At 45.1% G+C, this 24643-nt stretch overlaps 1 protein-coding gene across 3 annotated transcripts; it reads left to right on the plus strand.

Annotated features, from left to right (window-relative positions):
* The first annotated feature begins 109 nt into the window (after positions 1-109).
* FOXG1 (forkhead box G1) lies at positions 110-24012 on the plus strand. 3 transcript variants are annotated; one of them, XM_090141280.1, is made up of 4 exons: positions 110-1903; positions 6985-7135; positions 11696-11819; positions 23903-24012. In XM_090141280.1, the coding sequence occupies exon 1, from the start codon at positions 530-532 to the stop codon at positions 1883-1885; it is 1356 nt and encodes a 451-aa protein (XP_089997406.1). In that variant the 5' UTR covers positions 110-529; the 3' UTR covers positions 1886-1903; positions 6985-7135; positions 11696-11819; positions 23903-24012. The 3 variants fall into 3 exon arrangements, with proteins under 3 accessions (XP_089997406.1, XP_089997405.1, XP_031449103.1); XM_090141279.1 differs by lacking the exon at positions 23903-24012 and adding an exon at positions 11937-12202; XM_031593243.2 differs by lacking the exon at positions 23903-24012 and adding an exon at positions 11953-12200.
* The last annotated feature ends 631 nt before the right edge of the window (positions 24013-24643 follow it).

A 24643-nucleotide genomic window follows, 5' to 3' on the forward strand; every position in this document is an offset into this window, starting at 1 on the left:
GCGCAGCCATTGGCCGGCGGGAGGCAGGACGCTCCGGCACGCCGCCGCCTCTGATTGGGCGCCCGGTGGGAAAGGTTAAACCAAAAAATTTTTTACAGCCACGGTGCGTGTCTGCAGCTCTGAAATTAATTGCGGCCGGGGCGCTCCGTATAGCCGGCTCCTCTCCGACCCGCGGCGCGTCCTCCCCCCTATACCGGTTTACCGGGGGAACCGGCACCATGAAGTAGCTTTTTATTTTTTTATTTTTTTTTTTGTATGCGTGTGCGTGCGGTGTTGGTTTTTTGTTGTTGTTGTTGTTTGGTTTTTAGAGGGCTCTTTTACTCCTTTTTCCTCCTCTTTTTTCCCCTTCGTTCCGGCTCTCTCCGCTCGGTGACCGCTGCCGCCGTCCCCCGCCCGTGCTACATGCCGTGCCAGCGCCTGACGCTGCGCTCCCGCCGCGCCGCCGCCGCCGCCGGTGGTGCCGCCGCCCGCCCGGCCCCCACCCGCCCGGCCCCGGCCGCCGCCAGCCGCCCCCTCGGCGCAGCGTGTGATGTTGGACATGGGAGATAGGAAGGAAGTGAAAATGCTGCCCAAGTCCTCTTTCAGCATCAACAGCCTGGTGCCCGAAGCCGTGCAGAGCGACAACCACAGCGGCCACAGCCACCACAACAGCCACCATCCGCACCACCACCACCACCACCACCACCACCACCCGCCGCCGCCGCAACAGCCCCAGCGCGCCGCCGCGGCCGAAGACGAGGACGAGGAGAAGGCGCCGTTGCTGCTGCCGCCGCCCGCCGCCGGCGCCCTGGAGGCGGCCAAGGCCGAGGCGCTGGCGGGGAAGGGCGAGGCGGGCTCGGCGGCGGCGGAGCTGGAGGAGAAGGAGAAGGCGGCCGAGGAGAAGAAGGGGGCGGCCGAGGGGGGCAAGGACGGGGAGGGCGGCAAGGAGGGAGAGAAGAAGAACGGCAAGTACGAGAAGCCACCGTTCAGCTACAACGCACTCATCATGATGGCTATCCGGCAGAGCCCCGAGAAGCGCCTGACGCTCAACGGCATCTACGAGTTCATCATGAAGAACTTCCCATACTACCGGGAGAACAAGCAGGGCTGGCAGAACTCCATCCGCCACAACCTCTCTCTGAATAAGTGCTTCGTCAAGGTGCCCCGCCACTACGACGACCCGGGCAAAGGGAACTACTGGATGCTGGACCCGTCCAGCGACGACGTCTTCATCGGAGGCACCACCGGCAAGCTGCGCCGGCGCTCCACCACTTCGCGGGCCAAGCTGGCCTTCAAGCGCGGCGCCCGCCTCACCTCCACCGGCCTCACCTTCATGGACCGGGCGGGGTCCCTCTACTGGCCCATGTCCCCCTTTCTGTCCCTGCACCACCCGCGGGCCAGCAGCACGCTGAGCTACAACGGGACTGCGTCCGCCTACCCCAGCCACCCCATGCCCTACAGCTCGGTGTTGACTCAGAACTCCTTGGGGAACAATCACTCCTTTTCCACGTCCAACGGGTTGAGCGTCGATAGACTCGTCAACGGGGAGATCCCCTACGCCACTCACCACCTCACGGCCGCCGCCCTGGCCGCCTCGGTGCCGTGTGGCTTGTCTGTCCCCTGCTCCGGCACCTACTCCCTAAACCCCTGCTCCGTGAACCTCCTGGCGGGACAGACGAGTTACTTTTTCCCCCACGTCCCTCACCCCTCAATGACTTCTCAGAGCAGCACTTCGATGACGGCCAGGGCCGCCTCTTCGTCCACATCGCCGCAGGCACCCTCCACCCTGCCGTGCGAGTCCCTAAGACCCTCTTTGCCGAGTTTCACGACGGGACTGTCCGGAGGACTCTCCGATTATTTCACACATCAAAATCAGGGGTCTTCTTCCAACCCTTTAATACATTAACGTCCATGGGATCAGACTGTAAGTGAACATTTTACACACGTTCGCGTTGTAAATGATGATTGAAAAGAGGAAAAAAAGAAAAAAAAGAAAAAAATGAAAAACAAAAAAGCCCAGGTATTTTTTATTAAGTCCCCCATTTTCTGTACGTTTGTTCAGTCTTTAGGGTTGTTTATTATGCCACCAGGGTAAGGAGTGTCAGCGAGGTGCAATGTGGGGAGATTACATTGTAGACTATGGAGTTTGGAAGACAAATTTCTAGTAGAATGTGTATCTAATAGTGACTGCTTTCGCGATTCCTATTCTAACATGAAAAGTCCATCTCTAAAGCCGCCAGATTCTCCATGTTTGCAGTATTATAAGTTATCATGGATATGTCGGTGGGTGCAGACCTTGAAAAAAGCCACTAGATTTATGAAAACTATAAAAAAGAAAGTGTAATTTGTATTTAAGCAGATTCATACTGAGAGATGCCCAAAAACTATGTTTTGGCCATTTATAATTTTATCTTTTTCTTTACCTAACTACTTTTATTTTTTTTTTTTAATTATTATTATTTCTTCTTCTCATTCTTCTTCTTCTTCTTCTTTTTTATTTTTTTTTATTATTATTATTTTTCCTGTTTGTTTGTTTGTTTACTTTTAGACCAAAGATTGGGTTTTAGAAAATGCACTCAGTGTACGGAATAATTTAAAAACAGCCGCATTCTTTCAGTTCGCAGCACTGCCCGTTCCAATGATTCCGAAGGGGACAAAATTACTGATTGCCTTCAGTTTGTGTTGTGTATATTTTGATGTATGTGGTCACTAACAGGTCACCTTTATTTTTTTTTTTCTAAATGTAGTGAAATGTTAATACCTATTGTACTTATAGGTAAACCTTGCAAATATGTAACCTGTGTTGCGCAAATGCCGCATAAATTTGAGTGATTGTTAATGTTGTCTTAAAATTTCTTGATTGTGATACTGTGGTCATATGCCCGTGTTTGTCACTTACAAAAATGTTTACTATGAACACACAGAAATAAAAAAAAAAAAATAGGCTAAATTCATATATACTTGATAGTTTTTTTTGTCTCTTTTATTAACTAAAATTAAAATTCCTGAGGCTTTAAAGTTACGGGGAGGTCAGCACGCTGCCTAGCCCAGCGGCCCTCCATTTTTCACAGGCTCCTTCTCCAACCCCCACATCACCTCGTGTTTAACCACAATGTTTGGGGACAGAAAGGAGCGGGTTTTAGCGATACCCCATGGTCCCACGCGAGGTGCAGGGCCTGAGCATGGCAGTGCAAGGCGGGGGTCGTGCTGAGCGGTCTGACACTGAGCGCGCTTAACACTGCGAATGTATGTAGATATGTACATATATATTCATACATATATATGTAACGCGCTAGGAAAAAGTACAGGTACATGGTTTATTTCTTAAGAACATGGTTTTTTTTTTGTTTGGTTGGTTTTTTGTTTTTGTTTTTGGTTTTTTTTTTTTTTTTTTTTGCAATCTTTGGTATGATCTGAAAGAATTATCCATCCGAAAGGCGTTATTCCGACTGTATGATAAGTGAAGCTATATGAACTATGAATGTGTGTATATATACATATACATATTAGCTTTCCTATAATGACTTGATCAAATTTGGCAAGCTATGCTGCGTACGTGTATTAAATGCAATCCTTATCTGAAAGCTCCGCAGTTCCGGAAGTGTCTGTGCTCTGTACTTACAGACTTTCAATGCTGCTAACCTTGGGCTGGACGTTTTGCACAGGATTGTATGGGGAGCTCGAGCCACCTCCTCCGCCCCTGACCCGCGTCTGCCAGTGGCCGGGCAGGAGTGAGCCATCGGGCCGGGCCGGGCGGGCCGTGTTGAGCCAGATGGGGGCCTGCAGGATGCGGTGCTGGGGCAGGGATTGAAATGTAGTGGGGGGGGGGAGGGGGAGGAAGTGTGGATATGTTCAAATACAAAGTTCAGGACTGGCCTGCTTTTGCACTATCCCTGCTGAGGACAGTGCTGGCACAAATCCGAGCAAACTAACCCGAGTACAGAAAACCAATCCATTAATTTTAGGAGGCAACGTGATGACTGATTTTAAGGAGTATTTAATCCTTTCTTGGTCAGTTTAGGGAGCCCTATGAAAGCCATAACTGTTGAAAATAATTAGAAAAGTTGTGCAGAAGGTTTAGCAGCTAATTGGCTCCCGCAGCGGAGAACGGAGCTGTTCATTTGCGGTGTTGGGGCAGCTCTGGGCTCGTAAGACTGAGCGGCAGACACTACAATGGGCCCCGGGAAATAATGCGGGGCTCGGAGATGGTAACGCGGGCACTTGAAAGAGCTGAGCTGAGGGAGGCAGGAATGAGAAAGAAAAAAGGGGGAAAAAAAATCTGAGGGTGAATGAAGAAGCAATAGGAAATCTGAATTCTCGCAATGAGAATATTTAAAAGAATAAGGGGAGGAAGAAGATGAATAAAATAGGTGATGAATAAACAGATGCAGGCAAATGTGCATGGAAGGGAGAGGAGCGAAGGACTCTGCTGGGAGCTGGGATGCCCGGCCCCGCGCTGTGTGGAGAATCGCGGAGAAAATTCTGATATCCTCTGATCCACTCTCACCTCTGCAATTCCAAATTAATCACCGCCGCGAGAGAAGGGCCGCTTTGTTTGGGGAGGAAAAGGTGATACCTCCACTTGGAAGAGCCCTTCCCCCCGGCCTTCCCTCCATTGTCACTAAAAGGGGAGATCGCAAAAACTGGAAAAAAAAAAAAAAAAGAAAGAAAAAAAAGCCTGCTTTGCAACGAGGCCATCAGAAATAATACAGTGAAATAGGTGTGATTGAAACTCCTGGAGCCTCGGGACCTCGCTCTGTACTTTTGTGCCTAAGCAAATTAAAAGGATGGCATCTGCTGCAGCTGACAAAGAGAATGATTTATTATTTACTACTTCCAATCGGTTGTATACTGCAGGTAACTCAATAGCACATACTTAAAGTATTATTTAGATTGCAGTGTAAAAAAATCTGCTGAGAGTGTGCTAAAAAGGGGACAAGAAGAGTGTGGTTGGAGGAAGGCACAATCTCAGAGCTATGGCAGTTTGGGGCTGGATAATAGCATTAATTAGATAAGCGTGATGCATAATAACTCCCAGGAAGGGGACTTCAGTGGATGGCTCCGCAGAGTTCATCTCAGTGGGCTCTGAGCGCTCTGCGCTGGGTTTAGCGCAGCCGAGTGCTGCCGAGATCTTCAGGTGCACCTCTCCCTCCCTCCCATGTACGGGGGAAGGGCTGGTGCCGGGGCTGAAATGTATGCACGTCTCTGTGCACGTACGGTCAGCACTGAGACCGTCTTCGGGAGGAAAAAATGCTGAGGTTGTCACGGGGTGTAGCAGCGCCGCTAAGGCCCAAAATACGCCTTCACCTTTGCCTGTTTCCAGGCATAGAAACTCTTTTGTTAGCTGAGTGTCTTTGGGGTTCTTCTTTATGCAGAATCTTTTGGTAGAGAATGTGAGGTTTATTTTATTTTATTTTATTTTATTTTATTTTATTTTATTTTATTTTATTTTATATTATTTCATTTCATTTCATATCTAGCAAAGATTCTGTTATCTGATCCTCATTTCCATGGGGCGTTATGTGCCAAACCCTCGGGCAAAGCTCTCAGGATTTTTGTGATGTGCTTTGCAGAGCGTTGCAGTGTTTCTCCCCGTTTCCCTATTTGTGCCATTTGGTCTGTGTGGACTCTAGATCTGTTTTTATTCCTCAAGATGGTGGTTGAGGCGATTAACTTTGCTTGCATAGACCGTAGCAGAAGAAAACTGCTCATCAAGAAACCTGCAATTACAGTTTTAAGATTGTGTTCGCAGACGCGTGAGAGATAATAAATTATATCTCGAATCCAAAATAGGGTATTTTGCCGACTATTTTTTTGACAGACAAAAAAAAAAAAAAAAAAAAAAAAGTTTCAGTAAAATAGTATCCGTTATCTTATGAAAGCGTTCTCAAAAAATCGAAGAGTGTATGTATATAATATATTCTGCCTTAAGTGGCACAAAACCACTGTTTGAGGGAGTAATTCTTTTTTAATTTAATTCTGTACTTGGGGAAAAAAAAAAAAAAAAGGAAAAAAAAAAAGAGGAAGAAGAGTTGTAGAGGGGACGTCACCGCGCCCTTTAGAACTGCTTCAGATACTCCTCAGGGTTTTTGGGCAGGAGCTGAGGCTCAGGTGTACACCTCCGCATCGCTCGTGTTAACATGGACTCTGCAGCAGCACTCAGGCAAAACTCCCACTGAACCCAGTTGCGTTTGGCCTGAACATACCGGAGTTCTGCTTGAAAAAGTGCACTGATAAATGATAACTTCTAAAAAAAATATTTTCTATTTTTTAATTGCTGATATTTTCCCTTCTGAAAGCTCACTGAGAAATCTGCGCCGCCATTTAGGATATACTGCGTAGCTCTCAATAGCACAGCAGTCCCAGGGAAGGTGCAGACACGTACCTATTGCACAGTGCAGAACTCAAGGAGGGCGATAGACAACTGGGGATGCGCACACGCACACCCGCGCACCCCGCAGCACCCCTCGGCGGGCTTTGCCCCACACTTCCCCGTGCCGCCCCCCGCCCCCCGCCCAGCGCAGCGCCTGGGTGACGGGGTCAGGCGTGGCGGGAGCGGGGGAGCGGGAGGTGAAGGTGAAGAGCAGCAGCAGCGGGCTCGGGGCTGGCTGCGGCTGCTCGCTGGGCTGTGCGGCTGTGCCCAGAGGGCGGAGTTCCCGCACGCTGCTGCCTCACCGGAGAACCTGCCCTCGGCGCAGCGCTCCGCAGCCGGGACCCCACCGCCGCCGCCCGCCCGCACCGCTCTGTGTGGCCCCGCTTCCCCCTGGGCTCGGGAAACCGGGAGGTGGCGGAACGGCGCTGCCCCCCGTTCTCGTCCTCGGACAGGGTTCCTGAGTACCTCTCACACCGCAAAGCTTGTGTCTAACGCCAGGATTTTTTTTTCTTTTCTTTTCTTTTTGGTCCCTCTTCGAAGCGTTTCCTCCCCCCGCCTCCCCTCCCCCTCGCTCCCATCGGTAAGTTGGAACTTTCTTCGCCGCTTTAGCAGTTCTCCCGCTCTCTCTCCAGGTTTTAGTTCCTTTATTAACGCTTTATTGTCGCTGCTCCGCTCGCACCGACGCCGGAGGAACCACCACCCGCCCGGAGCGGGGCTGCGTCAGCTCTCGGAGCCGTCGGAGAAGATGCGGGAGGCTCGGGGAAGAGCGCTCCGTCGGCTGCGGTGAGTGCGGATTTCCGCTCGTAGCGCCGGGCCCGAGTCGCGCTCGGTGCGCGCTCTGCGTGGAGAGAGGGGTGGGCGATACGCGGACCGGGCGGGCTCCAGAAGGAATGGCTTGGTTGGGATGGGAACACATCGTTAGAGAAAAAGCGGTGGGCTTTCTTCACCTTGCGGGCGTTGTGCGAATAGTTTCGGGAATGCCAGAAGTGCCGGGAGGGCCCCGTGGGACGGCGCGCACAGAGCCGCCCCTTTGGGCGCAGGTTCGCCTGCGGAGCGCCGCGACAGCCCTGGGACCGGCGCTGGGCCCGGAAACCTCTGAGGGGTCGCGGCTTTATCTGCCCGAATTCCCTCTGCTGCTCTGAGGGTATTTCGCAAGCTGACCGATATCTCGGGACAGACACAGAAGTTGGACTCATGGCTTTAAGTCACCGATGTGTCCGCGCTGACGAGGCCCTCCGTGTTCCCCTTGTCCCCACCTGTCCCCGCTTGCCTCTGCTTCGTTGGCCCGACAGAGCTTTGTCTACCCCCTCGGCCCCCTCGGTGAAGGATTTTACCTCCCCTGCTCCTTTCCCGATTAACTACGGGCAGTCAGCGTACGCAACTTCACAGAGCCCAGGGCGTGCACTCAGCCCCACAGTTCCCGCAGGGCTCCGTTTGCATCCCACGGCCCGCGCCGCGCCGCGGGGACAGCGGGGCCCCGTGGCCGTCGACCCAGCGCGGCTGCGGGCGCTGAGGGCCGGGGGAGGGGCTGTGCGGCGCTGCGGGCCCGCGGCTGGGGGCGCTCTTGCATAGCGGGAGAGCGCCGCGCCAGGCCCCGCTGCGGTCGCCGCCGGGGAACCGCGGAGCCGGGCCGCCGCGTAGCGGTGCGCGGGGCCTTGCGCTGCACCCGCTGCCCGCAGAGAGAACTGCGCTGTGCGGGCGGTGTTGGGCTGTGAGGGAGTTGGGCTCCTTCCGCTTCGGGAAGGAGGAACGGTGGGAAGTGTCCTTAGCTCATGCGTCGTGGGAGCTGCAGAGAGATGGTGCGGGAGGGAAATGCAGTTAAATCCTTTTCCCGTGACCTGATCCAGAATGTTTCCATCCAGAAACAGTGTAGGGAAACCCACTGGGCCAAAATAAAACATCTGAAACAGAAAAAAAAAATCCTAAATCAACTCAAGCCCCCAAATCCCAACACCCCAAAACAAAGGAAATAAAACAACTCTCCAACATAAATAAATAAATAGATAGATAAATGAATAGATCAGATAAACACATCAACTTCATCTCCAGCGTTATGTAGCAGACCATAGCCCCAGGCTCGCGAATTACACTAGGGACAAGAGGATTTTCTCTTCCCACTTAGGGAATGGACACGGAGTTTCTGTGGCAGAGCACAGTCTGTGAGGAACCTTCCGAGTGTCTATGATCTGGGAGAGCCTCAGCGAGGGTAGCTCTGAGAGCAGCCATTGCCACCACGCGCCGGGGTGAGCATCGCTCCCATCCAGCCGCCCGTGGGCATCTGCCTGAGCTGCAATCCGGGATGAGAGTCTCCTGCACGGAGACGCTCAATTCCGAGCTCCAGGGCTAAATGAAACAACCTCCTCCGCTTCCCTTCCCCCCCCCCCCCCCCAAAAAAAAAAAAAAACCAACAGAAAAAGCCTAACAACCCTCAACTTCCTGCCCTCAAGCCGAAACAGCCCAGGTTCTCTGGGGTCTATTTCCGCGGAGGAGAATGCAGAACCCTCCCTAATCGCTTTTGCAAGGGAATCTCTCACAGGGAGGCACGTGGAAAGAGCCGCAGCCTCCGGGACGGGCTCCGCCGGGGCCTCCCCCGGGTCTCGAGGTCCCTCCGGTTGAAGCCGTCGCCCCGCGCAGTTCTTTAGGGTTCGCAGCCTCTCTCCGCCCCTCCTCGCCCGGCTCCCACCCAGAACCCAGCTGGCTGGAAGCATTTAGGATGAGATACTCTGATAAATTCAGCGCATCCGAGAGCAGACAGAGAGCTGCCAACAGATCTTCGCGAAGTCCGCCTATCTAGGAATAAAACAGCGGCATTCTTTCGCTACCGTGGCAGACAGTCTAAAAAGGAGGAATAAAACAAGGTAGTTGCGTTCTCACAAAAATAAGCAAAACTTTATTTTTAGAATAAAAATAAACTGCCTTTTCCCGAAGGCTGTGTTACCACTGAGTCGTAAGCACGGGCAATATTCATCGGTTCCCGGACTGCTTTTTTAAAACAAAAATCCCGGTGCTGCTCTACGAGCATTTCAGTTTTCCCCCGTTCCGTGATCCGCGCACACAGAGCGCAGTCAGCCCCGCACGGATGTGGCCCCCACGGGGCCGTGGGATCGGGCTCTCCACAGATCCCAAGGAAAGGAAGCTGGGACCCATTATTCAAGCTGTTAAACGCACATCACTTGACCACAAATTTTATCACGCCACAGCTCATAGGTGGTGATTTTCCAAACATTCCAGTGATAAAGAAATCTCCTTCTGGGTGTCTAAATCGCACATGTGGAGGAGAGAATCGCGACGGTCAGGAACAGTACCAGTGCGTTTTTTGTTAGCAAATTGAGTGTGCTCGCTCGCAGGGGTCTGTTGGAAAACAGTGTGAATTACGCAAATATAAATCGCAGTGCTGTTTATCAATGAATCTCTTCCCGTATATCTATACGGCTACACATATGTGTGTGAACACATATGCATGGGTATCTTTGCCCGATCTGCGTCTGAAACGTCCCCTGGCACTCGTTGGGGAGGCAGCGCCGCTTCCCCCGCTCGCTGCTTGTTCTATGTGAGCAAAGTTGTTTGTTTTCTGGGAAGCGTAAGTTGCCTTCAGTTATGTCATCAGTATCATTTGCATTTAGGCGGAAGGGTAGGCTGTGTGAGCTCTATTTTTGTTATTAAATGAGTGAAGGTAGAAGTACTGATAATTAAATACAGATCTCTCTGATTGCAGGCTGGAGCAGTCAAATCGATGATCTTCTCATCAATAATCGAGCAGCGCAATTGATCACTCTGTTTATTTATGCGGAACCTGAGCTATTTGCTTATATATTTCGACTTCTTTGTCTGCTAATTATTATACCAGATTGGTTTGAAAGAAAGAGCTTAGGCTGGGAAACACACTTGACAGATCCATTCTTAGCTAACCTGATAGTGGATTATTGCAATCCAATAAGTTTAACAAATTACTTATACGTGCTTGCCTTTAGAGCAATTAGGAACCCGTTTCAGATTAAAATCCTGTATTCGGGGTCGGCTCATTTAAATAAAGAGGCATTCTGTTGAGATATTTTCCAAATAAAAAATGTTTTTCTGGATCCGTAGAGATTGAGCAGGAACTAGTGTGCGCTTCTTGCTCCAGGCCCTGGTCTGCCTTTGTAACCACGAGGCACTCAGTATTGTGGTGCTCCTGAGCTTTTCTTAGAGATGGAATTTAAGATTCGGAGGTGATCTGATTATAGGAATCAGGAAAAAAAATTAAAAAAGAAAAAGAAAAAGAAAAAGGAAGGCTCGGCATTCCAAAGAGCTCTCCAAAGAAGGAGATATTTGAGTTTGCTTAGTGATTAAATCTGTTCAAAAGCAATCTCCCCGGTCTCTGCGGACTATCCGGCTCGCAGGAGGATGACACTTTGCCCTATATTTTAGCTCTTTCCCCTCGAGCTGGGCATTTTCTGTGGCGACCGTTTCGAGGAGGGCTCCGTTTCTTCACCCTTTTCCCTCCTCCGCTTCGGCAGCGTTGGTGCGACCGTCCCGCCGGCGGGAGGTACGGGCGGTGTGAGCCGGACGGGGGGGAACCGCCTCCCGTAGCCGTCCGGAGTGCAAGTTGGGCAGTGAGAACAGGATCGGCCCGCGGTGCCGCTCAGCGGAGAGCCCTTGGCTTCTCCCTCGTACTTTCGGCAAGTTTAGTTGTTTCTGATTCCCCCCCCCTTCCCCCTCCAGCAACTGCTGCTTTGCAACCTGCAGAGATAAGGCGGCCTCGCATCAGATGATCGCAGAGATAAGTAATCTCTCCCCTTGGTCCGTGCTAAAGCTGACCGTACGCGCTCGAATCTCAGAGCGCTAAGTCTTTCCTGTGAATGAACGAGAAAACACTCGACAGGTCGTGAATAATCGTTTTAATGAGTGTGTAAAAGCGTGCGACGGGGTGCACGGAGCTGTCGGGTTAAACAAACAACTTGTACCCTGACGAAATCCGATTGTTAAAGTGCAAAGTGGTGTCAGTCCAATTTCCATCCCACTTCTAAATACCACAGATCTAAGTCGCGGGAGTCCAATTTTCCCCATTAAGAAAAATAACAATATTTTCTGAACGTAAGTGCGACCGTCCCTTATGTCAGCCTTCGGCGGAAAAAAAAAAAAAAAAAGAAAGAAAAAAGAAAAGAAAAAAAAAGAAAAAAAAAAAAGAAAAAAAGAAAGGGACCAGTTGCACACCACAAAGATACCAAAGTTCCTTCTGTTCTCTTTGTATTGTTTTCAAGAAATGAATTTAAATGTGGGTATTTGACATTTTCCTAGATATTATCAGATCACTGTGGTAAATATTTCCTCTCTTTGTTCCCTTGCCCGTATGTTTTTTCACAGATCACTGGAGGCAAACATCGAATTAATTGGATCTTGGTGGCTGAGGCTGCTAACAGTGTATTGAACGGAGTTATCTGCCACAATGCCCAGGTGTCTGCCAGAATGTCAGGACATTCTAGACCAGGTAAATCCAGAGAACACCTACCAGAAAATTAAAACGAGTGCAACATTATATGTGCCAGTTCCAAGTTATCTTACTGCTATTTGGAGAGCTAATACTGACTGGTGCTAACCTATGTAGAATCTATACATTCCAGAGAGAAACTGGAGTTTGCCTTCAGAAGAAGTGGCAGATCTGTGCCTTAACAACGACAGGGCCTGGCAGTATTTTGCAACTGGAAACCTTACTCCTTTAAGTTAAGTGATTAATTCTATGGAATTGGGTGGTTATTTAGTGACTTGCATTATTTACATTCATTGTTGCTGAAAACCTTCAAACCAACTGCATGTTTGTTTCTCTCTTGAAAAACTCATTTTTGGATATGTTCTCTGACAACACCATGTTAAGTGAAACGGGGCAAGACCACCCCAGCTGAAAACCTGAACGTTTCAGAAGTTTTTCCAAAATTTCTCCATAATGTGGTTCCATTTAATATTCGAATTTTCAAATATTACGTGACATCAGATGACAAGCCAAAACACACCAATTCCTGGACAATAGGCATAACCAGGACCCAATGCAGTGTCCAGTGATACAGATGGGAAATCTATCTTTGGTACCAGTGGAAGTGCCATCTAGCCCTTCATGACTCGTAGGATAGGACTATGCAGGCAGCTTTGATTTCACGCCGATCTCCAGTGTTTGTAACATTCTGATTTAAAACGTAGAATTAAACTGAATTAGTTTACCAACGCAGGTGGGCATTAGGAACGAATACCGTTCACTTCGTGTCCCAAAGTACAGCAAAATCACCTCTGGTACACTCCTCTGAGAGCAGTGTTAGAAAGAAAAGAGGGAGAAGGAAAGACAGAAAGAGAGGGAAAAAAAGATCTCTCAGTCGCAGGATTGGGTAGCGGATCTATAACTAATGAGCCATGAGGTCATATCTCAGTATTTAACACGCATCTGACGTCCTGCGCATTCCCAGAGCGGCTTTGTTCAGGCAGTATGGCCCGAAGCACGGACCGGTGCGGACGGGGCCGGCTGTCGGGAGGAGATGCGCTGCTCCTGGGCCACGAGTGTCTCCTCTTGCCCTACGGGCGAAAGGGGCCGCGGAAGCAGCGGGGAGGGGAGAGAGGAACGGACGACAAAGACGAGAGGTGCGCTGGCAGCCCGTGGGGCAGGACTGGGAAACAGCCCTGTCCCGTCGCAGGAATAGTGCCGTCCTGCCGCAACTTACCGCAGTGCCATTTCCTCCGCAACTAAAACACGCGCAAAATGGGCACGGGGGATAGCAGAGATCTATCAGTTTCCTGCTGTAGTTGTGCTAATAAATAAACCTTCTCAATGTTTAAAACACTCTATCTGTCACATTCACAAGATAGGTACTGTAAATTCCTGTTGCAAATATACAAACAGAGATCCAAGAGGTTGCCTCTGTTTTTGTATCTCTCTCTCACAAGAAATGCACTATCAAAACATTAATTATATTTGAAAGGGAGCAGATTATTTGTTTGAGAAAGAATTACATTCTTGAATTTATATTCCACGCAGATCTCTCCTCCTGTCTGCCGGGAGGGCTGAACTGTAAATCTGTCTCGAGTGATGCACCCTACACCGTGGGTAGGTGCGTCACTTCGGAGCCGGGGAGAGATGGGAGCTCATTCGAAGAGCTTTCAGACACCTCCGTGGGATGGGTCGTTAGGGAGTGTCGGAATCCACACGAAATTGCAGATCTAACATGTGAGGAACATAAAGCCCCGCTCTCTGACAGTGGGAGCACAAACACACAGACACGCGGGACTGAGCCTGGTGCTTGCTGAGCACTGTGACTCACGGCTTTGGGCCTCGTTGCTGGTTTGTAAAATGCCGCATACACGTCCTGCGGCAGTCGATAGCCGGAAAGCTACCGACCGTGTGAGTCATGAGCCGTCAGCAAAAGGCTTCACCCTCTCTTCCAACGCCTAATAAAAGAGTTAAACAGATGCCCTTATCTTCTTCTGAAGAAAAACGAACGAAAGAAAGAAAATGTGGCGATGCACTGTGATTTTCTCAGGAGCGCTGAAATCCTGCCCCTGGGACCTGGTTCTTCCCCTCCCCACCGCCGTGCGGCATTCCCTATAGCGTACGCCTACCGCCAGGCGCCCTTAAGCATCTCAACAGAATTGCTCTTTGGCATCGAAACTGCTGGCGGCGGCCGATGCCACAAGTCCGCGCAGAGAAGTGGCCAGGGCTTTTCACACGGCTGGAGAAGCGTGTCCATAAATCGATAGATTCCTTCGGTGTGGAACCCGGGTGGGGGGGGGTCCCTAAGAGGCGACCCCTTTTCTCTGTTCCTATGTTGCCCGAGTCTCCGAGCGGCTTTCCCGAGCACTGTGATGGCCGAGATACGGGGCCGGGGCCGTGCCTGGACTATGCTCTGCCTATGATCGGAGATTTGTGGGAGTTGAGGGAACCCTGACAGCCGGAGTGGGACCTGGCCGGGAGCAAGGCTCCGTGATGGAGGATGGCAGAACAGGACAGCGCGCTGGCACCGAGCGCTTTTTTTCTTTCTTTCTTTTTTTTTTTTTTCGTTAGAACCAAAAGGAAAAATGGAAGGGGGAGGAGGGAAGGCAGTGGGAACTGGGAAGGAAAAACAGTAGTGTCTGTCTGGAGAGCAACAAGGGTCCGTCACCTCCCCGGGAGCGGGAAGCCCATTCGTTCCGGGCCGCGGGCAGAGGTCGAGGCGCTGCCGGAGTGCCGGAACCGCGGACCGGGGTCGGAGGGCCTGGCGTCGCCTCACGTCTCCCCTTGCCGAGCTTCGGTACTCCACCCCGCGGCCTTCCCCCGCTCACTACATCGCCACGGTGGCAATAAAAGCTTGAAATGCGGCTCAACTCGCGGCCAAACGGGCTCTGTCGCTGCCCGGGGCTGCGGGTCCTTGTCTGGGAAAATGTGGGATGCTGCCGTGCCTTGGCTTGACGGAGCGGAAGGGTCGGGTCGGTTTCACGGGAGCACGGCTTTGGGGCGTTGGACTCAGCGCACGGAGCCCTCGCTGCCTTCTTCGGGAAATAGGGGGGACAGCAGAGCCACGGCCCCGCCGCTCCCCTTCAGCACATGGCTGCGACTGAATCAACTCTCCCTGTGCGCTCGGAGACCGACACCCGGTGCCCATTGCCGAGAACAGGGAAAAGAAAGGAAACATGGGTGGTAGGAGCGGGGCAGGAGACCAAAAGTTCAGCAAAGAAAAGGCCAGGAGGAGTGCGATAGGAGGGAAGCTCCAAGAGCGTGTCGGGAGCGTTTGGGTCTCGTTGTGATATTATTATTAATCATAAAATCCCAGCAAAACAACGGCTCCCTTATAAAGGAAATCTGAGGAGTACAGCGAGCTAAGTGGAAGCTCTGTTTCCAAGGCGAGGCAGGATTAGTTCCCTGCACACAATAGCCGGTGTGTCGGAATTGCAAATGAACATCACCAGCAGTGCTGGAGTTACCCTCCTTAAATTAATATCGAGCTGGCTTCTCTGCTCAGCGTCAAGGACATTTCTGCTCTTTCACAGAGAAGGAAGTTTTAAATTTGTGTGTATATGGCCATGTATATGTATGTTGCTCTGATTTAGTCCAAGGAACTCCTTCCCCAGTGCAGACAGTTACCAGTGCAGGAATTTGGGATAACGTCCTCTCTAATTGATTTAAAAAAAAAACAAAAAAACAAACAAACAAAAAAAACCCACAAAAAAACACAAAAAAACACAAAAAAACCCACAAAACCCAAACCAAATTAAAAAACAAACAAACAAACAAACAAACACAAACGAAACACTTCCCAAGCAACAAACCAACCAATAAATTCCAAAACAAAACAAAAAACCCACCCCAAAAAAACCCAACAACAACAAATCCAACTAACAAACCAGAAAAACAATTAAAAAACAAGAAAGAAAGAAAAAGGACTCCGAATTGGTGTGGGGTGACCCCAGGCCGTGGGAGATGAGCAGAGCAGCTGCTGCTCCTTGCACAGCACGGGGTTTGCCGCTGCCGCACCCAGCTAAGCCCCTGCGTCTCCTGAAGCGGGGCTTCTGGCACACGCCCCCGGTGTGTTACTGTAGACGCAGGCCCGTAAATCTCGGCTGAAGCAATATTTCTATCCCATCATCAGACATGCAAAGGGGGAAAGTAATACATTTGATCTTCCGCTGCAAAGAGGGGAGAGAGAGAGATTGTAGGCTCTAGGGCTCTTTTAAACATTTCAGGAATTAATGGGGGATGGGAAGGGTCTAGGAAGGATGGATACATTAAGATGGTAAATTAAAAACATGATATGAAGATATATTTACTGTCATCTCAGAGCCAAAACATTTATGCTCCCACGCTTTTTTTTTTTTTTTCCCCTGAACAAATAGAAACTTAAATGATGCATTTTAATTATTTTAAGAAAATAAGCAAGAAGGCTCTTTTTCAGAGTCTAAATAAATAACAGAGTGTTCTGTGCTGCTGATGTCTCTAGCTTGTGATGGCTTCATCTGTGCAGCCACTACTGTGAGCTCTGAAAATCTGGGAAGAATGGGGTGTTACTGGCAATTTCTGAAAGGAACTATCCATTATTTGTGAGGTTTTCTGAAACAGAACATCCAAAGAATTTTCTGACAGCCTGAGAGGTGAAAAGGGGACCAATATTTTCCTAAAGGTTCAGCTCAGAATGATGAGTGCCTATTCTCACTATTGTTTTAAGCTGGAGGTGAGAAGTAATTTTCCTTGTTTTTTCAAACAGTTATTTAGATTCCCTTCCCCACTGGTGGAGAATGGATACATATTTCCATGATACAAAAGAACTGCATACATGTCTTGTACTTTCTCAGATCAGTTTTTTTGTCATTTTGTTTTTGTTTTTCAGTGCCTGATCTAATTCCTGACAACTTTCTTCCTGAGTACATTGTGTACTTAAACTCCAATAGATTGCAGGGAGCTTCCTGAAAGAGAGTGACACTCACAAGACCAATTTTATTTTTTGGGGAGAGGGAAGGAGGGGAAAAAAAAAAAAAGGAAAAGAAAAAAGAAAAAAGTGAAAATGCACCAGAAGAGAGATCTTTTGAGTGCACATTAAAAAAAGAAAAAAAAAAAAAAAAAAAGAAAGGCATGTAACACTATATGACAGTTGCAGGGAACACTAAACCCCATACACTGGCAATTCTATAGCAGAAAATATTAGTCATAATCTTCCAGTGTAAAGAAATTAAATCATAGATTTCAGCTCCTCTTTGCAGAAATATGTAAAGCATTTAAGGCTAATAGGTTTTTGTTCACAAATTTTTCTCCCCAGGTAGGACTCATCTTCTTCTTTAGTCAAATTTTTAATACATTCCTGATGCTCATCTCTTTCATTTCAGATAGTGTAAATTCTGTCATTCAAACACTGCAACCATTTCTATTAGCTTAAATGTGTCCAGAGAAACGTAGAGCACCTATACACAAACTCCTTTCCTTCCCTTTGTGATGTTTTTGTGCTGTGCCTTCAAGGCTTGCTGCTTTGGAGGCTGTGTCATCAGTGTGAGAACTGCAGAAACTGCAAGAAAGTGGATAGCTAGGAAAAGTCACAAGTTCGTGTTCCTGATTCAAGCAGAAGAGCAACATCAGCATAGGCAACAGAACCATTATTGTCACAGCAAGAAAAATAAGGAGAACAAAGAGAAAAGATATCTTAACAGCAGTAAAGGCAGGTAGAGCTGTTTCACAGAGCAGGGCAGTACTACTGATTTCCAGCCTACATAGTTCCTACCCAAAAGATGGAACAGACCACAGTTTGTAACACCCAAACAGGAGACAACCGAAAACAGTGCTGGTCATGAGTGCAGGCTCTATTTTCCAACATGCGAATCTATGTTCATTAATGATGGCTAAGAATATTCTGATATATTTATGAACTTACTAGCAAAACAGAAAAGTGCTTGTTGCCTTGTTTTCACATAGGTCCTGACGAAGTCATGGCTTTTGCTGTACATCTCCACCTGAATTGTATTATCTCAAAACTATGGAATAGTGTCATTGGACAATGAAAATAATGTCCTTCTATGAATAGAGACTGGATGGCCTAACAACATCTTCCATTTGTACTTTCTCAGAATTTACATCTTCATAAAAATAGGCCCATTATCTTGGGGTACTCATTTCAAATTTTATCATCGTCTGATTTGAAGCTGAAAAAATATTAAGAAATGTTGACAAAAGTGATTTACAAATTCCTATCATTATACTTCAGAAGTAACACATTACTGACTAGAAATTGAGTTTTTCAGTCTTCTTTTGGGCTATTAATTAAGAACGACTCTGAAGCACCTAGAGCGGGACACTGCTTTCAGTTCAAATAAAATATTTCTTGATGTTTGGAGAAGTAACAAGTCATGTTTTCCTTATGTATTTAGTAATGGACTGGTAGGATCTGTATAAACTACTAAAGTCATCTGCAAAATGACTCGATCTATTTCATTTAAATTTCTCAATCCATTACGAGATAGCACAAAAGTGTTGCACCCATTAGCCGCATGTAGCTTCGTGAAAATAATCCTCTTGTGAGGAGAGTTTTTTTGGCTTTCTAGGGACAGGAATTCCTTGCCTATTGCTTTTTGTTCTCTTGTTTGTTTAAAAGTCATTTGGGACAGCTTCTACAAGTCACTTAAATTCAGTACCTTGTAGGGATTTCAGATATTCTCTACATGGATTAGACACCTACATGGAACTGGTTTATGTACTGGATACAACTACATTTGAATATCTCAGCTGTTGGTTTAGCATCTGCTTCGTCTAAAAGCATTTTTGCATTAGCAGTGGGACTGCTGTCCTTTCCGTGTAAGAACACTAGTATCATGTGCTGTACTCAACAGCAAATATGTAAAGAAAACAGTGGATGCTCCTGTATCCAGACAGAGGAAGAAAGACTGCTTCTCATGTGACTCCATTTAAGCTGGAGTATTTCTGAGGATGGGAAAGACTCATTTATACTTTTGCAACACCTGAAACAGAGCTAGTGTAATTAACATGTAATTTTGAAGGAAAAGCCGATCTCAGGCTTAATATTTTGAATTTCAGTAGTGCTACAGTTAAATAAGTTTTTTTTTCCAGTGACTAGAAGCAGAGAAGCAGCTTGGGATAGGTTCTCTTGGTTCATAAGCCCAAATCAGCTATCAGAGGAGACAGTTGGGAAGATGTGTGTCAGATCAGAGCTTGCAATGTTGGCTTTTTCTAAGCCTTCTCCTCATGACAACATGAGTAGAAAAGCACTACTGTAATGCTTCAAATCCCAAATGTTGTTCTGTTGCAGTGAACAGTCACAGAAATGATAGCATATGATAAGGGGAGGGAAGCAAGAGGGAATCTATAATTGTTATTCTTGGAAATAGAGACTGGAGATCATGATGTGCTGGCTCATCTGTGAGAAATTCTCACATGCTTGAGGGCAGCACTTCATGGTTTTCATGATTCTTACGACAAATTCCTTATGAAGATTCATGATTGTAAGTGCACTTAGAAAGATCCTTAATGGTGAACCTTTCTCCTGGATCAAGAAGTACTTACTGTATTCATTCGTCATTCATAGAAGTGGTCTAACTGGAATAACATTTTGTATATTTCGAAGTTCAGTTGTAGACCAAAGGTTCACACTTAAATGTAGAATACCAAAGTCCTGGTATTTCAGTCTACCAGTGTATGAAGTATTGACCACATAGACAAAAACAGCATCTCTATCCAGGACTTACATGAAAGTATCTGGGGTAGACTTCTTTAGTCCGCTTTTTATTTTGAAGCCTAAATTAAAGAAGTAGCTTCTAATTTAATAAAAAGTGCTCTGAAAGTTGCTAAGCAACTTCAAGAAAGCTTGCATTATAAAAAGTTCATTTGTTTGTTTAGTTTCAGAAAAAGGTTGCATGTTATTATCTGTTCCATAAATCAAGAGAGAAAAGTATAATTGAAATGCAATAGGACCTTTCAACACTTTCTTTGACTTCTATTTTATTGCAATTAAAACCCCTTTAATTGTCACGTGAAGTTTCATCAACTATTCAACAAATGTTGTTTATGCATAAAACTTCAACGGATTATTGATTATGCAAAGAACCAAAGGAAAAAAGAAATTAAACAGGTTTGTCATATGGTATGTGTTTATCTTAACCTTTCTTCTTAAAAAAATCTCATCTACCAAGTACTTTTATCAGAGACTAATTATACTCTCTGAAAAGAATTTCTCCAACACCCTTCAGTGCCTACACCCTTTAATCATATCTCATTACATCTACCTAATCCATCTCTTTTTCACAATGCCAGGGCTCATTAATAGTTCTAAAAACCAGTTCTGGACATTATCTTTTCTTCATATAGAAATATAAATAGTACCACTAAGATTTTATTTCTAGATTTCATAGTTATTTGTAATTAGATAAAAAATATTTGCTAATATTGAAATTTTGACTAAATATAGCTTTAAAGTATGTAATAGAGTAGGAATAGAAAGATGTAAGTCTTTTCCAAAAATGGTTGTTTTTATGAGCTGTTTTAGCAGTGGATCAATAATCACTTTGAGAGGAAGCGATCCTTGACTAATATTTAGCACATATTCTGCTTCACAGATGTTTTATAGGTGATACATATACCATCATGAAAACAGTGTGGGTAATCCAAAGAATATATATGATTGAAAGAGGGAAAAAGAAAAGACGTGGCCTTCCTTCCTTTGCTGCATGCATACCAGACATCACTGCACTATGAAAAGCTATTAGAAAATGTCTCTGTTGTACTATCAACTAAAGTGAACCAATTAAGGTAGAAAGAATAAGTGATGCATTAAATTTTGCATTTGTTTTTCTGTTCTCAACTGTTGTGCAAACAGACAGTAATATTCTCATCTACTCTTAACCTTGAAATTGATTTAGAAATTGCTTCAGGGAAAAATTTGTAGTATACAGACCATTCCAAAATTCACAAATTTTGGCAATTTACAATTTACATTGTGTTATTAGCTATGCAAGTTATATGATTGTATTTGTGCTCTTATTTTCAGGATAGTTTATTGTGTCAGTTTACCTCTGATGCTGTATTGATTCATTTTCAAGTGTTGTAACATACCGCTTGTGATTTTGAAGGTAAAACCAATAGTCAGATATCAACTGTGAAGTTTGTTTTCCCCATGTTTGAATAGTGTGCCACCAAAGATTTTTGTCTCCTTTTGTAGCAAGAAATATTTTGTATTCAGTGAATTACATGGGTTTTTTATTTAACATATTAGAATTACTAAAGAAACTTGTGACATTTGTTTTCAACTCTGACATGAATTAATTCTAGTTTTCTGACCCACTACTATGAATTCTAAGTTGAGTTAATCCTAAAATCCTGGGAAATGCTTTTGACATACTTTGGCAGAGACGTGCCTTGGATGTTTTGTTTCCGATAATTGTGAAGAAATATGGACACAGTTTGCAGCAAACAGCTGTTGTTAGAAGCAGGAAGATCAGCCACAATATGCTGAATTTCTTGGAAGTTTGGATGACCAAGGCAAATTGATATCACCTCTGCACTTACTGAGTGATTAACTGTGAACATAGGGGATTTCACGTAGTGCCTTATGAATGTTTTGTGTTCCATCTTCCCATCCAGGAACAGAAAATTCAGAACTCCAAATTAAAAATTGAATTTTTTGGTCTCTAAATAAAAAATGTTTGTAGAAACCAGTATAAACATAAAGCTAAAATTTATTTTAATATGATATCTGATACCTGATATGCATATATATATATGTACATTGAATACATATATATTCAATATACCTAACATTTTGTTTCAAATGTAATTGATTATGCACCTCAGAGTCTTTTGTATATGTAGAGCTGATATGCTGTATTTGTAAGAGCTGCTTCTTTCTCTAAAGAGTTGATTTATATAAAAGCAACAGAACATATGTAACAAATTGTAGATATAGAAATCACAGTCAAATGGAACTTTCTTTTGTGACTACTAGTGAATACAAGCTAAAAATGTTTTCCTACGTATTCGTTACTACAGATTTATTGTATTTCTTTATATGTGCAAGTGCACGTAAAATGTCATACCTAGAGCTAAACTAAGAGCAACATGTTACTTCCCAGTCTGTGAAAATGTGTATGGTTTGAGATATCTTCTTGTTCTTCATGGGTGATAAAATAAAATTCACTGGAACATTTTTTTTTATGTCATAAAATTACGTATAGATGTTTTGAGGCCAAAAAAAGACAGATTTTCTTTGGACGTATTTCTCTTATCATTCCTTCCTTTGTTTTTCACTCACTCATTAGGAAATGACTAAATAGACAAGCCAGGATGCTTAGAACATTCCCATTGAAAACTTTGTTAAAACTGACACATTTTTATGAAGCATTTTGGCTTCAATGGAAAGACATATTTAGAGGAGAAAAAAAAGTCAAATAAAATCTGACTGGTAACAAATGCAGTCAAACTGATATTCATATTTAAATTTGAACTAATATATACACGATTTTTTTCCCTAGAAATTCTTCAGACCAAATGATTTGAATAGTCCTGAGTAATGCCAACATCTCTCTAACTAACAAGAAATGTGGAAGACAGATGTCTTCTATTGCACTAAGAAAAATTTGGGCTCTTTAGGAAATTGGAAGTTGAGGAATTTCATAGGCAGTCTCTGCTACAGGATATATGCTGTCTGCAATTATGTTCACTTCTGGCAATAAATGTTCTTTAAGATTATTAAGAAGCATAGAATTCCTTTAAGACTCTGTCAGTGCAGTTATTACTGTTTGTACATCTACATCAACATCCACATCTATACGTACATCTACAAACCTAATGGCTAGTACTTCAATCAAAACATGGGGAAATATGTATTTTTTCTTGTTCTTGTTTGATGATGTTCAGCATTTATCACTGACTAGATAATCATATATCCAGTAGGCTTTTTTAGTGGCCACAGTGTTGTTATGGACATCATTATCTTCAGAAATCAATGCAGAATATCTTCAAATAGTGCTACATTTGTTTAGCTGAAAACATAGTACACAGGAAACAGTGAACACAGTAGTAATAAACCACTGGTAAATCCCTTTTTCTAAAATAAGCCATTTGTGGGACTAGAAGTCTGAGGAAAAAGGAAAAACTGATCTGTGACAAGAAAATTTATAGTAGAGGACATTTTACACTTGCAATTGAAGACTAAAATAAACATGTTCTACTAACATGAATAGAATTGTAAAATAAAGAAACTTGCTTTATATTCAACTTGTATAATTTCAGAACAATCAGATGTTCTTTCAGAAACAAGATTTCTAAGGGATAGCATAAAACAGGAGAACTCAAGCAGAAAGCTGAGAGCTGAGTTAAAGATCCAAGCTAAAGTTTTCTTAGTTCAGAGATCTGAATCCATCCCGATTTTAGGAGAGCTAAGAAATTATTCTGTCTTTATGAGCTTATTTGCTTACTTGCTCTTTACACACAAAATGACTCAGCACAAGCCCTTGAGGGATGGATTCTTTTTATTTGTGTGCTGCACATCTTCAGAAGTGATGTGTATGAATTATAAGTTAGAGGTATTCTAACAGAATGAAGTTCTTGTAGTTTAAAGTACAAGTTACAACAAATGTACTTTATGTTTCTTGGAAATCACAGCATCTCAGTCTTTATTAAACATTTGACTTTTGAAGCTACATATTTTTGGTGTATTGTCCCAGTCTATGTAAATAAGCAAGATTGAAGACATACTAAGAATAAGGCCTGACAGTGGAGTCTATCTGAAGTGTGACATGGGAGAGGCACAGCATGGGATTATAGTTGCAGGTGTGATGTCGCTAAGAAAACTCTCAAGGAAGAGGGTACATGGCTTTAATTTTATATGGGAAGTCAGAGTGAAGGAATGCAAAGAAGGGAAACATTCTCAACAGATGGTGGAAAAGATGGCTTGAACTGCTCTAATGTGAAGGGGTTTGAGAGTATGGAATAGAAGCTCAGAAGATGTGGGTTATAATCGATGCAATGAATGACAATTGAGATATTAAAATATTTCTAACAGCATATTTGGAGAATAAAGGGCAAAGAAAGAGAACTACTTGGATTAAGCAACTGTATTTGATTTGCAGGGAGAAGGAAGGAAGAGAATGCAGAGTGAAGCTACTGAGTGCAGGATGGGGATAATCCTCCCAGATGCTGCTTTCTCTTTTAAATGTGAGATGCTTAGGATACTACTGAGGATCGTGGATGATAGTTTAGACACTACAATATGATAAACAGATATAATGACTTTTCTGGAACTTTTTTGAAACTGAAAAAACAAGTCAGAAAAGAAATACCAAAAGTTGCTGTTGATGTCCTGGAGGTTTGAAAAAACTCTGCTGTGAGTAAATTTTTCATTTGGGAGATCTTCTTGATATCAGTCATTCTAATTTATCTTTCCAGAGAGTGGAGTGTAGGGACAGAGGATGGACAGTTATCCAAGATGAATGTGTGTACAGCTCAGCTGAGTACCAGGACTGTTCAGGGTTAGTGACTTTGACTGTCAGGAAGACACAGAGACACAATCTGTAGCAAACAACAGTTTAAACTACATTTTCTTAATAGTAGAAAGAGCAGCCACAATTTGCTGAACTGCAGGAATGACTGAAGAAAATTCATATTGCCATACGATCAGTGATTTTCAGTATCACACTTCAAACAGAGGTACAGAGGAGGCCAGTGGCTGACTTTTCTTGTCAATACCACATGTAGCCTGGGAATCACAGGTGTTAATAGAAGCTATTTTCTTTCTCAAAGAAGAAAGAAGTAGAGCTTGATTGAGGAACAACTGCAAAATTCAGTTGAGGATACATAAAGAAAGAGGGAGG

Source organism: Phasianus colchicus, chromosome 5 (genome assembly GCF_987193195.1).
Source record: "Phasianus colchicus chromosome 5, bPhaCol1.hap1.1, whole genome shotgun sequence".
In the NCBI taxonomy this organism is placed as follows: Eukaryota; Metazoa; Chordata; class Aves; order Galliformes; family Phasianidae; genus Phasianus; species Phasianus colchicus.

Excerpts from the sequence above, each read along its gene's own strand:
- FOXG1 (XM_090141280.1), top strand. The coding sequence starts at position 530 with ATGTTGGACATGGGAGATAGGAAGGAAGTGAAAATGCTGCCCAAGTCC.